Source organism: Oncorhynchus clarkii, chromosome 22 (assembly GCF_045791955.1).
Source record: "Oncorhynchus clarkii lewisi isolate Uvic-CL-2024 chromosome 22, UVic_Ocla_1.0, whole genome shotgun sequence".
In the NCBI taxonomy this organism is placed as follows: Eukaryota; Metazoa; Chordata; class Actinopteri; order Salmoniformes; family Salmonidae; genus Oncorhynchus; species Oncorhynchus clarkii.
Window position 1 is genome coordinate 32,037,184 of NC_092168.1, and position 14,756 is coordinate 32,051,939.

The 14,756-nt window shown below is 50.1% G+C and overlaps 1 protein-coding gene across 1 annotated transcript in view; it reads left to right on the forward strand.

The window, feature by feature from the left end:
• LOC139380795 (CERK like autophagy regulator) overlaps positions 1–14,756 on the forward strand; it is a 93,140-nt gene that overhangs the window by 34,471 nt on the left and 43,913 nt on the right. The window contains exon 3 of the mRNA XM_071123825.1: positions 2,988–3,119. Within this exon, the coding sequence (XP_070979926.1) occupies positions 2,988–3,119 (132 nt within the window). The remainder of the gene's footprint in view (positions 1–2,987; positions 3,120–14,756) is intronic.

Consider the following 14,756-nt stretch of genomic DNA (forward strand, 5'->3'; position numbering starts at 1 on the left):
AGGACTTAGGAGCACCACAGTGGACCCTAGGGTCTTAGGGGGTGGATAGAGAGATAGGAGCACCACAGTGGACCCTAGGGTCTTAGGGGGTGGATAGAGAGATAGGAGCACCACAGTGGACCCTAAGGACTTAGGGGGTGGATAGAGAGATAGGAGCACCACAGTGGACCCTAGGGTCTTAGGGGGTGGATTGCGAGATAGGAGCACCACAGTGGACCTGAAGGTCTTAGAGGGTGGATAGAGAGATAGGAGCACCACTGTGGGCCGGGACATCTTAGGGGGAGGATAGAGAGATAGGAGCACCACAGTGGGCCGGGACATCTTAGGGGGTGGATAGAGAGATAGGAGCACCACAGTGGACCTGAAGGTCTTAGGGGGTGGATAGCGAGATAGGAGCACCACAGTGGACCTGAAGGTCTTAGAGGGTGGATAGAGAGATAGGAGCACCACAGTGGGCCGGGACATCTTAGGGGGTGGATAGAGAGATAGGAGCACCACAGTGGACCTGAAGGTCTTAGGGGGTGGATAGAGAGATAGGAGCACCACAGTGGGCCGGGACATCTTAGGGGGAGGATAGAGAGATAGGAGCACCACAGTGGGCCTGAAGGTCTTAGGGGGTGGATAGAGAGATAGGAGCACTGCTGTACCTTCCTGAGCTTCTCTCCTCTCCCCATCCCCCATGACATCATCTCTCCCTGGGACCTGGATGTTGGTCCTCTCTGTCTGCACCTCCTCCTGGATTGTTGCTTGTTCCTTTCCTTTTGAACCTTTGACCCCGGGTGCGTCCACAAAACCCTGGTGATCACAATGTAATGTAAGAGCAGATAGCTGGGCGGCTGGCTGAGGGTCTGGGTCCGGGGTCAGAGTGGGAGTCTGTCAGAGCAGAGGCTGAGGGGCCATAGGGCTCATTAGCGGGTCGAAGTCAGGACCTTCAGAGACCAACCACCAGGGATTAGAGTAATGAGGGGGATAATGGAGACCATGAGGGGATGAGGGGTTCAGCGTGCTGCCTCTCCCAATCGATCCCTGGGTCTCCACCAGGCTCCAGGAAGGCCCAGGAGGGAACACTCCCTAATTCTGCCTAATTATGATTGAGTGTGGAAACTCAGTAGCTCAGTGGCTAGGTGCTTAGTGGAGGGCAGGGGGAGAGAGAGGACAGGGGGAGCACAGAGATCGTGAGGGCAGGGGGAGAGAGAGGACAGGGGGAGCACAGAGAGCGTGAGGGCGGGGAGAGAGAGATAGAGGGCAGGGGGAGCACAGAGAGCGTGAGGGCGGGGAGAGAGATAGAGGGCAGGGGGAGCACAGAGAGCGTGAGGGCGGGGAGAGAAAGATAGAGGACAGAGGGAGCACAGAGAGCGTGAGGGCGGGGAGAGAGAGATAGAGGGCAGGGGAAGCACAGAGAGGGCGAGAGATGGCATGGGGAGAGAGAGCGAGAGGGCAGGGGGAGGAACGGGAGAGAGAGGGCAGGGGGAGCACAGGGAGAGACAGGGCAGGAGAAGGCACAGAGAGAGAGAGAGAGGACAGGGAGAGAGAGGGCAGGGGGAGGAGGGCAGAGAGAGGGAGAGAGAGGGCAGGGGGAGCACAGGGAGAGACAGGGCAGGAGTGGGCACAGAGAGAGAGAGAGAGGACAGGGGTAGAGAGAGAGGCCAGGGGGGAGCACAGAGAGAGAGGGCAGGGGGAGAGAGAGAGAGAGAGAGAGAGAGAGAGAGAGAGAGAGAGAGAGAGAGAGAGACAGAGAGATGGGGGAGAAAGAGAGGGCAGGTGGAGAGTGAGAGAGGGCAGGGGGAGCACAGAGAGAGAGAGAGCAGGGGGAGAGAGAGGGGGGAGCACACATAGAGGGAGCAGGGGGAGAAAGAGAGAGAGAGCAGGGGGAGAAAGAGAGGGCAGGTGGAGAGAGAGCGAGAGGGCAGGGGGACGACAGGGAGAGAGAGGGCAGGGAGAGACAGGGAGAGACAGGGCAGGGGTAGAGAGAGAGGGTAGGGAGAGACAGGGAGAGAGAGGGCATCGGGAGCACAGGGAGAGACGGCAGGAGTGGGCACAGAGAGAGAGAGAGAGAGAGGGAGAGAGAGAGAGAGAGGACAGGGAGAGAGAGGGCAGGGAGGGCACAGGGAGAGACAGGGCAGGGGTAGAGAGAGAGGACAGGGAGTGAGAGGGCAGGGGTAGATGAGAGAGGACAGGGAGAGAGAGGGCAGGGGGAGGACAGGGAGAGAGAGGGCAGGGAGAGAGAGGGCAGGGGTAGAGAGAGAGGACAGGGAGAGAGAGGGCAGGGGGAGAGAGAGAGGACAGGGAGAGAGAGGGCAGGGGGAGAGAGAGAGAGAGAGAGAGAGGGCAGGGGGAGAGAGAGAGAGAGAGAGAGAGAGAGAGAGAGAGAGAGAGAGAGAGAGAGAGAGAGAGAGAGAGAGAGAGAGAGAGAGAGAGAGAGAGAGAGAGAGAGAGAGAGAGAGAGAGAGAGAGAGAGAGAGAGAGAGAGAGAGAGAGAGAGGGCAGGGGGGAGCACAGAGAGAGAGAAGGCAGGGGGAGAGAGAGGGGGGAGCACACATAGAGGGAGAAGAGAGAGAGAGAGCGGGGGAGGAGAGAGAGGCCTACAGGGCATCTGTCTTTATTCATAACTCCCCCTGTCTCCCTGGCTGCAGTTCAGGCTGTGTAAGCGTTAGCCTCAACCCTCATGACCTTTAGAAGGGAAGCAGACTCATCTCACTCTTTGTTCAGGTGATTTTACAGCAGGTGTCTCAGACCAATGTTTAATACACAGTGATACAACTGATCACGTCTAGGTGGGATGGCTGCTTTCACTGACTAACAGATGTGCTGGACCTGGACTGTAAAACCCATTGAAGCAGAAGTTGACCTGTTTGTTTGCCCTTTTTAATTCTATTTTCCTCCTTTTAATTTTTTCCTGGATCTTTTGGGGTCTAGACCAGGACTTTATACTGTGATATAAATAGGCTTTATCAATACATTTGATTGATTCTGCTCTTGTCTTGCAGGTTTCCAGAACAGGCCCAAGTCCCTGAAGGTGTTTGTGAACCCTGCCAGTCATAAGAAAGAGGCCTACCAGATCTACAGAGATGATGTGGCACCCCTCTTTCAGCTAGCAGACATCAAAGCTGATGTGACCAGTAAGTGTCCCTTGAGAATGTTATGTCAGGGGTGTGGTCCTGTGTGGCTTATTTGGTAAGATGGTGACACTATCAGATACACATATTGTGATTTTTTTTCTCTTTCACTGCATTTTTAAGGCCGGGATTCAATTCATAGATGGGTCTGGCGCTGGACAGCCAACAATTCGCCTTTTAAAGGCATTTCCCCCAAAGTTCGTGCAGATCACATTCACTGTGAAATATGGATAAAACGTCTGCTAAAGTTTGATATCTCATTAGATATCCCGTGTGTGGGCTGGGCACAACCGTACATCTGACAACAGATGTTCTTTGTCCCTCAGAGTACTGTGTGGTTTCCCTGCACTGAGACAGTTATTCCTGGGTTAGGTGCTGTTCTGCCCTCGGGCCTTATCCACTCACATCACTCACCCTTCACGGCTTCACTATCACATCAACACCATGCTGTCCACCAGGGTCAATCCCATTTAATTCCATTCATTCAATTTCCAGAATTGAATATATTCAAGTGTGTGTGTTTGCGTGCATGCGTGTGTGTATGTTTGCGTGCGTGCATGTGTGTGTGTGTGTGTGTGTGTGTGTGTGTGTTTGTGTGCGTGCGTGAAGGGTCTCTGAAGTGCATCTCACACGTAATGACAGGACCAGTGTCTCCTCTCCTTCTCTCCTCCTCTCCTCTCCTCACTCACTGAGTAACCTGACCTAGGGGGGGGCTAGACCCATCTGTTCCTCCTCCTCTCCCCCTCCCCCTCCTCCTCTCCCCCTCCTCCACCCCCCCATGTATCCGTGCATGAGTGTATTAATGCTGCTACCATTGTGTGTCTGTGCATACGTTAATGAATGCTGCTTCCAGAAGCCATTCAAATAGTAATATAATCTGGTTACATCCCAAATGGCATCCTAATCCCTATATAGTACACTACTTTTGACCAGTGCCAATAGGGCCCATAGGGCTCTGGTCGAAAGTAGTGCACTGTGTATGGAATAGATTTGCTGATGATGTGTTCCCCCCAGGGGGAGTGCAAGGGATGAGTGGTGGACGAGGAGCCATTAAAATACACTTTACCAAATATAAATTAAATGTATAATTCTGGGCCTGCAGTGGCCAGGGACCAACTGGGTTTGATGATGTTATAATCTCTGTTATTGATGATGTTATTATTCCTCTGAATTGGGAAGGTGACAAATGGATCAGCCATTTATTTCAACTACTGAATGATAATGTCGTTATCACAATATAATGACAGTCAGGTAGAAGTATGTGTTGCAGTTGTGCATCCCGATGTACTATGCTGACTGAGGTACTATGCTGACTGAGGTACTATGCTGACTGAGGTACCATGCTGGCTGAGGTACCATGCTGGCTGAGGTACCATGCTGGCTGAGGTACCATGCTGGCTGAGGTACCATGCTGGCTGAGGTACCATGCTGGCTGAGGTACCATGCTGGCTGATGTACTATGCTGACTGAGGTACCATGCTGGCTGAGGTACCATGCTGACTGAGGTACCATGCTGGCTGAGGTACCATGCTGGCTGAGGTACCATGCTGGCTGAGGTACCATGCTGACCGATGTACTATGCTGACTGAGGTACCATGTTGGCTGAGGTACCATGCTGACTGAGGTACCATGCTGGCTGAGGTACCATGCTGGCTGAGGTACCATGCTGGCTGAGGTACCATGCTGACTGATGTACTATGCTGAGTGAGGTACTATGCTGACTGAGGTACTATGCTGACTGAGGTACTATGCTGACTGAGGTACCATGCTGGCTGAGGTACCATGCTGGCTGAGGTACCATGCTGGCTGAGGTACCATGCTGGCTGAGGTACCATGCTGGCTGAGGTACCATGCTGGCTGAGGTACCATGCTGACTGATGTACTATGCTGACTGAGGTACTATGCTGACTGAGGTACTATGCTGACTGAGGTACTATGCTGACTGAGGTACCATGCTGGCTGAGGTACCATGCTGGCTGAGGTACCATGCTGACTGATGTACTATGCTGACTGAGGTACTATGCTGACAGGTAATATGCTGACTGATGCACTATGCTGACTGATGCACATTGCTGATTGATGTACTATGCTGACTGATGCACTATGCTGACTGATGTACTATGCTGACTGATGCACTATGCTGACTGATGTACTATGCTGACTGAGGTACCATGCTGGCTGATGTACTATGCTGACTGATGCACTATGCTGACTGATGTACTTTGCTGGCTGAGGTACTATGCTGGCTGAGGTACTATACTGACTGATGTACTATGCTGGCTGATGTACTATGCTGACTGAGGTATTAGGACATCCCCTGGTTCCAGAGACAGGACCCGGACCAGGACATCCCCTGGTACCAGAGACTGGGCTAGGACATCCCGTGGTACCATAGACAGGACCCGGGCCAGGACATTCCCTGGTACCAGAGACTGGGCTATGACATCCCCTGGTACCAGAGACTGGGCTAGGACATCCCCTGGTACCAGAGACTGGGCTAGGACATCCCCTGGTACCAGAGACTGGGCTAGGACATCCCCTGGTACCAGAGACGGTGACAGGGACCAGGACATCCCCTGGTACCAGAGACGGTGACAGGGACCAGGACATCCCCTGGTACCAGAGACGGTGACAGGGACCAGGACATCCCCTGGTACCAGAGACGGGGACAGGGACCAGGACATCCCCTGGTACCAGAGACGGTGACAGGGACCAGGACATCCCCTGGTACCAGAGACGGGGACAGGGACCAGGACATCCCCTGGTACCAGAGACTGGGCTAGGACATCCCCTGGTACCATAGACGGGACCCGGGCCAGGGCATCCCCTGGTACCATAGACGGGACCCGGGCCAGGACATCCCCTGGTACCAGAGGCGGGGACAGGGACCAGGACATCCCCTGGTTCCAGAGACTGGGACAGGGACCAGGACATCCACTGGTACCAGAGACTGGGACAGGGACCAGGACATCCCCTGGTTCCAGAGACAGGACCCGGACCAGGACATCCCCTGATACCAGAGACGGGGACACTGACCAGGACATCCCCTGGTACCAGAGACTGGGACAGGGACCAGGACATCCCCTGGTACCAGAGACTGGGACAGGGACCAGGACATCCCCTGGTACCAGAGACTGGGACAGGGACCAGGACATCTCCTGGTTCCAGAGACAGGACCCGGGCCAGGACATCCCCTGGTATCAGAGGCGGGGACATGGACCAGGACGTCCCCTGGTACCAGAGACTGGGACAGGGACCAGGACATCCCCTGGTACCAGAGACAGGACCCGGACCAGGACATCCCCTGGTACCAGAGACTGGGCTAGGACATCCCCTGGTACCAGAGACTGGGCTAGGACATCCCCTGGTACCAGAGACTGGGCTAGGACATCCCCTGGTACCAGATACTGGGCTAGGACATCCCCTGGTACCAGGGACTGGGCTAGGACATCCCCTGGTACCAGAGACTGGGCTAGGACATCCCCTAGTACCAGAGACTGGGCTAGGACATCCCCTGGTACCAGAGACTGGGCTAGAGCATCCCCTAGTACCAGAGACTGGGCTCGGACATCCCCTGGTACCAGAGACTGGGCTAGGACATCCCCTGGTACCAGAGATGGGGAAGAGGAGGAGGAGATGAACTAGCCCCTCCCCATAGGTCCCCTGTTACCAGAGACGGGGACAGGATCCAGGACATTCCCTGGTACCAGAGACTGGGCCAGGGGCCAGGACATCCCCTGGTACCAGAAACGGGGACATGGACTCTGACATCCCCTCGTACCAGAGGCGGTGACAGGGACCAGGACATCCCCTGGTATCAGAGATGCGGACAGGGACCAGGACATCCCCTGGTACCAGAGACAGGACCCGGACCAGGACATCCCCTGGTACCAGAGACTGGGCTAGGACATCCCCTGGTACCAGAGATTGGGCTAGGACATCCCCTGGTACCAGGGACTGGGCTAGGACATCCCCTGGTACCAGAGACTGGGCTAGGACATCCCCTAGTACCAGAGACTGGGCTAGGACATCCCCTGGTACCAGAGACAGGGCTAGGACATCCCCTGGTACCAGAGACTGGGCTAGGACATCCCCTGGTACCAGAGACTGGGCTAGGACATCCCCTGGTACCAGAGATGGGGAAGAGGAGGAGGAGATGAACTAGCCCCTCCCCATAGGTCCCCTGTTACCAGAGACGGGGACAGGATCCAGGACATTCCCTGGTACCAGAGACTGGGCCAGGGGCCAGGACATCCCCTGGTACCAGAAACGGGGACATGGACTAGGACATCCCCTCGTACCAGAGGCGGTGACAGGAACCAGGACATCTCCTGGTATCAGAGATGCGGACAGGGACCAGGACATCCCCTGGTACCAGAGACGGGGACAGGGACCAGGACATCCCCTGGTACCAGAGACTGGGACAGGGACCAGGACATCCCCTGGTACCAGAGACGGGGACAGGGACTAGGACATCACCTGCTACCAGAGACTGGGACAGGGACCAGGACATCCACTCATGAAATATTAATGTGGTCCTGCTGATAATAATGATGCACATTCTCACACAACAATACTCATCTGCAAGTGTCACATCAGTCGTGGTGGAGCCTGTGATGTGTGTGATGGGTTGGTACAGCTGGGACTAACCCGCTCCGACGGAGAGGAGATGCCCCAGAAATGCTAAGTGGGGCATGGGCTTGTGATGCCATCTGCGGTATGGCACCCCGTTCCCCCATTTTCACTATTCACTGGCATCTGAGTGTGTGTGTGTGTGTGTGTGGTGTGGTGGGAGGGTGCTTGTGTGTGTGTTTGTGTGTGTTTGAAATGGTGGGCAAGCCGATACATTGTGACAGTAACCTAGTCTCTAGAGATTCAGGAACATGGGTTCTCCTCTCCATGGCGTGCCACCCTCTCCCCCTGTCTCCTCCACTAGCCACCTCCCTGTCAACCTCTCTCCCCTGTCTCCTCCACTAGCCTTCCCCTTGTCAACCTCTCTCCCCTGTCCACTCCACTAGCCTTCCCCTTGTCAACCTCTCTCCCCTGTCTCCTCCACTAGCCACCTCCCTGTCAACCTCTCTCTCACTGTCTCCTCCACTAGCCTTCACCTTGTCAATCTCTCTCTCCCTGTCTCCTCCACTAGCCTTCCCCTTGTCAACCTCTCTCCCCTGTCCACTCCACTAGCCTTCCCCTTGTCAACCTCTCTCTCCCCTGTCTCCTCCACTAGCCTTCCCCTTGTCAACCTCTCTCCCCTGTCTCCTCCACTAGCCTTCCCCTTGTCAACCTCTCTCCCCTGTCTCCTCCACTAGCCTTCCCCTTGTCAACCTCTCTCTCCCTGTCTCCTCCACTAGCCTTCCCCTTGTCAACCTCTCTCCCCCTGTCTCCTCCACTATCCACGCCCCTGTCAACCTCTTTCCCCCTGTCTCCTCCACTAGCCTTCTCCTTGTCAACCTCTCTCCCCCTGTCTCCTCCACTATCCACCCCCTGTCAACCTCTCTCCCCCTGTCTCCTCCACTATCCACCCCTGTCAATCTCTCTCTCCCCTGTCTCCTCCACTAGCCTTCCCCCTGTCAACCTCTCGCCACTGTCTCCTCCACTAGCCTTCCCCATCAACCTCTCTCCCCTGTCTCCTCCACTAGCCTTCCCCATCAACCTCTCTCCCCTGTCTCCTCCACTAGCCTTCCCCATCAACCTCTCAACCTCTCTCCCCTGTCTCCTCCACTAGCCAACTCCCTGTCAACCTCTCTCCCCTTGTCTCCTCCACTAGCCTTCCCCTTGTCAACCTCTCTCCCCTGTCCACTCCACTAGCCTTCCCCTTGTCAACCTCTCTCTCCCTGTCTCCTCCACTAGCCTTCCCCTTGTCAACCTCTCTCCCCTGTCTCCTCCACTAGCCTTCCCCTTGTCAACCTCTCTCCCCTGTCTCCTCCACTAGCCTTCCCCTTGTCAACCTCTCTCCCCTGTCTCCTCCACTAGCCTTCCCCTTGTCAACCTCTCTCTCCCTGTCTCCTCCACTAGCCTTCCCCATCAACCTCTCTCCCCTGTCTCCTCCACTAGCCTTCCCCATCAACCTCTCTCCCCTGTTCCCTCCACCAGCCTTCCCCATCAACCTCTCTCCCCTGTCTTCTCCACTAGCCTTCCCCTTGTCAACCTCTCTCTCCCTGTCTCCTCCACTAGCTTTCCCCATCAACCTCTCTCCCTGTCTCCTCCACTAACCTTCCCCTTGTCAACCTCTCTCCCCCTGTCTCCTCCACTAGCCTTCCCCTTGTCAACCTCTCTCCCCTGTCTCCTCCACTAGCCTCCCCCTTGTCAACCTCTCTCCCCTGTCTCCTCCACTAGCCTTCCCCTTGTCAATCTCTCTCTCCCTGTCTCCTCCACTAGCCTTCCCCTTGTCAACCTCTCTCCCCCTGTCTCCTCCACTAGCCTTCCCCTTGTCTACCTCTCTCCCCCTGTCTCCTCCACTATCCTTCCCCTTGTCAATCTCTCTCTCCCTGTCTCCTCCACTAGCCGTCCCCTTGTCAATCTCTCTCCCCCTGTCTCCTCCACTAGCCTTCCCCTTGTCAACCTCTCTCCCCCTGTCTCCTCCACTAGGCTTCCCCTTGTCAACCTCTCTCCCCTGTCTCCTCCACTAGCCTTCCCCTTGTCAACCTCTCTCCCCTGTCTTCTCCACTAGCCTTCCCCTTGTCAACCTCTCTCCCCCTGTCTCCTCCACTATCCACCCCCCTGTCAACCTCTCTCTCCCCCTGTCTCCTCCACTAGCCTTCCCCCTGTCAACCTCTCTCCCCTGTCTCCTCCACTAGCCTTCCCCATCAACCTCTCTCCCCTGTCTCCTCCACTAGCCTTCCCCATCAACCTCTCTCCCCTGTCTCCTCCACTAGCCACCTCCCTGTCAACCTTTCTCCCCATGTCTCCTCCACTAGCCTTCCCCATCAACCTCTCTCCCCTGTCTCCTCCACTAGCCTTCCCCATCAACCTCTCTCCCCTGTCTCCTCCACTAGCCACCTCCCTGTCAACCTCTCTCCCCTTGTCTCCTCCTCTAGCCCTCCCCTTGTCAACCTCTCTCCCCTGTCCACTCCACTAGCCTTCCCCTTGTCAACCTCTCTCCCCTGTCTCCTCCACTAGCCTTCCCCTTGTCAACCTCTCTCTCCCCTGTCTCCTCCACTAGCCTTCCACTTGTCAACCTCTCTCTCACCTGTCTCCTCCACTAGCCTTCCCCTTGCCAACCTCTCTCTCCACTGTCTCCTCCACTAGCCTTCCCCTTGTCAACCTCTCTCCCCTGTCTTCTCCACTAGCCTTCCCCTTGTCAACCTCTCTCCCCTGTCTTCTCCACTAGCCTTCCCCTTGTCAACCTCTCTCCCCCTGTCTCCTCCACTATCCACCCCCCTGTCAACCTCTCTCTCTCCCTGTCTCCTCCACTATCCACCCCCCTGTCAACCTCTCTCTCTCCCTGTCTCCTCCACTAGCCTTCCCCTTGTCAACCTCTCTCCCCTGTCTCCTCCACTAGCCTTCCCCTTGTCAACCTCTCTCCCCTGTCTCCTCCACTAGCCTTCCCCTTGTCAATCTCTCTCCCCCTGTCTCCTCCACTAGCCTTCCCCTTGTCAACCTCTCTCCCCCTGTCTCCTCCACTAGCCTTCCCCTTGTCAATCTCTCTCCCCCTGTCTCCTCCACTCACCTTCCCCTTGTCAACCTCTCTCCCCTGTCTCCTCCACTAGCCTTCCCCTTGTCAAGCTCTCTCCCCCTATCTCCTCCACTAGCCTTCTCCTTGTCAACCTCTCTCCCCTGTCTCCTCCACTAGCCTTCCCCTTGTCAACCTCTCTCCCCTGTCTCCTCCACTAGCCTTTCCCTTGTCAACATCTCTCCCCCTGTCTCCTCCACTAGCCTTCCCCTTGTCAACCTCTCCCTGTCTCCTCCACTAGCCTTCCCCCTGTCAACCTCTCTCCCCAGTCCACTCCACCAGCCAATCTCCCTGTCAACCTCTCTCTCCCTTTGTTGCCAGTGTTTGACTGATAAACCCACATCCCAATGTATCGACTCACCCATCTGCTGTTGTGAATTTCCATCATAGTAATCTGTCCTTCCTGTATCCTTCCCGCCAAACAAACATTTGACCTCTTTCTACCTGTACAAATTCTGCCCTGCACTGCAACGGATTTAGGATTTAGAATTACACACCAACTTCACTAATATGTAGTACATATAACAGCATATAATATGTAGTACATATAACAACATATAATATGTAGTACATATATCAACATATAATATGTATTTACATATAACAACATAGAATATGTATTACATATAACAAGAAATAATATGTATTTACATATAACAACATATAATATGTATTTACATATAACAACATATAATATATATTTACATATAACAACATATAATATGTATTTACATATAACAACATATAATATGTAGTACATATAACAACATATAATATGTATTTACATATAACAACATATAATATGTAGTACATATAACAACATAGAATATGTAGTGCATATAACAACATATAATATGTAGTACATATAACAACATATAATATGTAGTACATATAACAACATATAATATGTATTTACATATAATAACATATAACAACATATAATATGTATTTACATATAACAACATATAATATGTAGTACATATAATATGTAGTACATATAACAACATATAATATGTATTTACATATAACAACATATAATATGTAGTACATATAACAAGATATAATATGTATTTACATTTAACAACATATAATATGTATTTACATTTAACAACATATAATATGTAGTACATATAACAACATATAATATGTATTTACATATAACAACATAGAATATGTATTTACATATAACAACATATAATATGTAGTACATATAACAACATAGAATATGTATTTACATATAACAACATATAATATGTAGTACATATAACAACATATAATATGTATTTACATATAACAACATATAATATGTAGTACATATAACAAGATATAATATGTATTTACATTTAACAACATATAATATGTATTTACATTTAACAACATATAATATGTAGTACATATAACAAGATATAATATGTATTTACATTTAACAACATATAATATGTATTTACATTTAACAACATATAATATGTAGTACATATAACAACATATAATATGTATTTACATATAACAACATAGAATATGTATTACATATAACAAGATATAATATGTATTTACATATAACAACATATAATATGTAGTACATATAACAACATATAATATGTATTTACATATAACAACATATAATATGTAGTACATATAACAACATAGAATATGTATTTACATATAACAACATATAATATGTATTTACATATAACAACATATAATATGTAGTACATATAACAACATATAATATGTAGTACATATAACAACATATAATATGTAGTGCATATAACAACATATAATATGTAGTACATATAACAACATATAATATATAGTACATATAACAACATATAATATGTATTTACATATAACAACATATAATATGCAGTACATATAACAACATATAATATGTATTTACATATAACAACATATAATATGTATTTACATATAACAACATATAATATGTAGTACATATAACAACATATAATATGTAGTACGTATAACAACATATAATATGTAGTACATATAACAACATATAATATGTAGTACATATAACAACATAGAATATGTAGTACATATAACTACATAGAATATGTAGTACATATAACAAGATATAATATGTAATACATATAACTACATAGAATATGTATTACATATAACAAGATATAATATGTATTTACATATAACTAAAACCAAGCCATGAGGTCAAAGGAATTGTCCAGAGAGCTCCAAGACAAGATTGTGTCGAGGAACAGATCGGGGAAGGGTACCAAAACATTTCTGCAGCATTGAAGGTCCCCAAGAACATAGTGGCCTCCATCATTCTTAAATGGAAGAAGTTGGGAACCACCAAGACTCTTCCTAGAGCTGGCCGCCCGGCCAAACTGAGCAATCGGGGGAGAATGGCCTTGGTCAGGGAGGTGACTAAGAACCCAATGGTCACTCTGACAGAGCTCTAGAGTTCCTCTGTGGAGATGGGAGAACCTTCCAGAATGACAACCATCTCTGCAACACTCAACCAATCATGCCTTTATGGTAGAGTGGCCAGACCGAAGCCACTCCTCAGTAAAAGGCACATGACAGCCTGATTGGAGTTTTCCAAAAGGCACCTAAAGGACTATCAGAACAAGATAAACAAAATTCTCTGGTCTGATGAAACCAATAACTATTTTGCCTGATACCAAGCGTCACGTCTGGAGGAAACCTGGCACCGTCCTTACTGTGAAGCATGGTGGTGGTGGCAGCATCATGATGTGGGGATGTTTTTCAGCGGGAGGGACTGGGACTCGTCTGGATCGAGGAAAAGATTAACGGAGCAAAGTACAGAGAGATCCTTGGTTTGAAACCTGCTCCAGAGTGCTCAGGACCACAGACTGGAGCGAATGTTCACCTTCCAACAGGACAACCACCCTAAGCACACAGCCAAAGCAACGCAGGAGTGGCTTCGGGACAAGTCTCTGAATGTTCTTGAGTGGCCCAGCCAGAGCCTGGACCTGAACCTGATCGTACATCTCTGGAGAAAGCTGAAAATACCTGTGCAGCAATGCTCCCCATCCAACCTGACAGAGCTTGAGAGGATCTGCAGAGAAGAATGGGAGAAACTCTCCAATAACAGGTGTGCTAAGATTGTAGCGTAATACCCAAGAAGACTCAAGTCTGTAATCGCTGCCAAAGGTGCTTCAACAAAGTACTGAGTAAAGTGTCTGAATACTTATGTACATGTGATATTTCAGTTTTTTATTTTAAATAAATGTGCTTTTCTTAAAACTTGTTTTTGCTTTGCCACTATGGGGTTTGTTTATAGATTTTAGATGTTTGATTTAACGTTTATTTAACTGGGCAAGTCAGTTAAGAACAAAATTCTTATTTACAGTGACGGCCTACCCCGGGCAAACCCTCCTCTAACCCGGACGACACTGGGCCAATTGTGCTCCGCCCTGTGGGACTCCAAATCATGGCCATTTGTGATAGAGCCCGGGACCGAACCAGGGTCTGTAGTGACGCCTCTAGCATTGCGATGCAGGCCTTAGACCGCTGTGCCACTCGGGAACCTCTAAATTGATGAGGGGAAAACAACTTTTTAATCAATTTTAGAATAAGGCTGTATCCTAACAACATTTGGAAAAAGTCAAGGGGTCTGAATACTTTTCGAAGGCACTGTATAAATGTAGTAGTGTTGTATGTACTTGTAATATGTAGTGTTATTACCAGATAATGAACATGAGTAGTATCATTGCTGACTGTGTTTTGCATAAGCGAGAGGAGCTTTAACACTCAGGAGCCAGCCTTTTTGTACTGCTTCTATTTTCTTGATTAAAAATGCAAACAGCATACATGTATAAATTCTGCTTCACAGACACCACCATATGTTCATCACAGCCACGTGCCAAACTAACATTGGATAGAGTTACTAAAAGCATTTTTTTTGTGCCAGCCATTCGATTTCATCTCTCCTTCATTAACACATTAACTATTTATTTTCTCTTGTC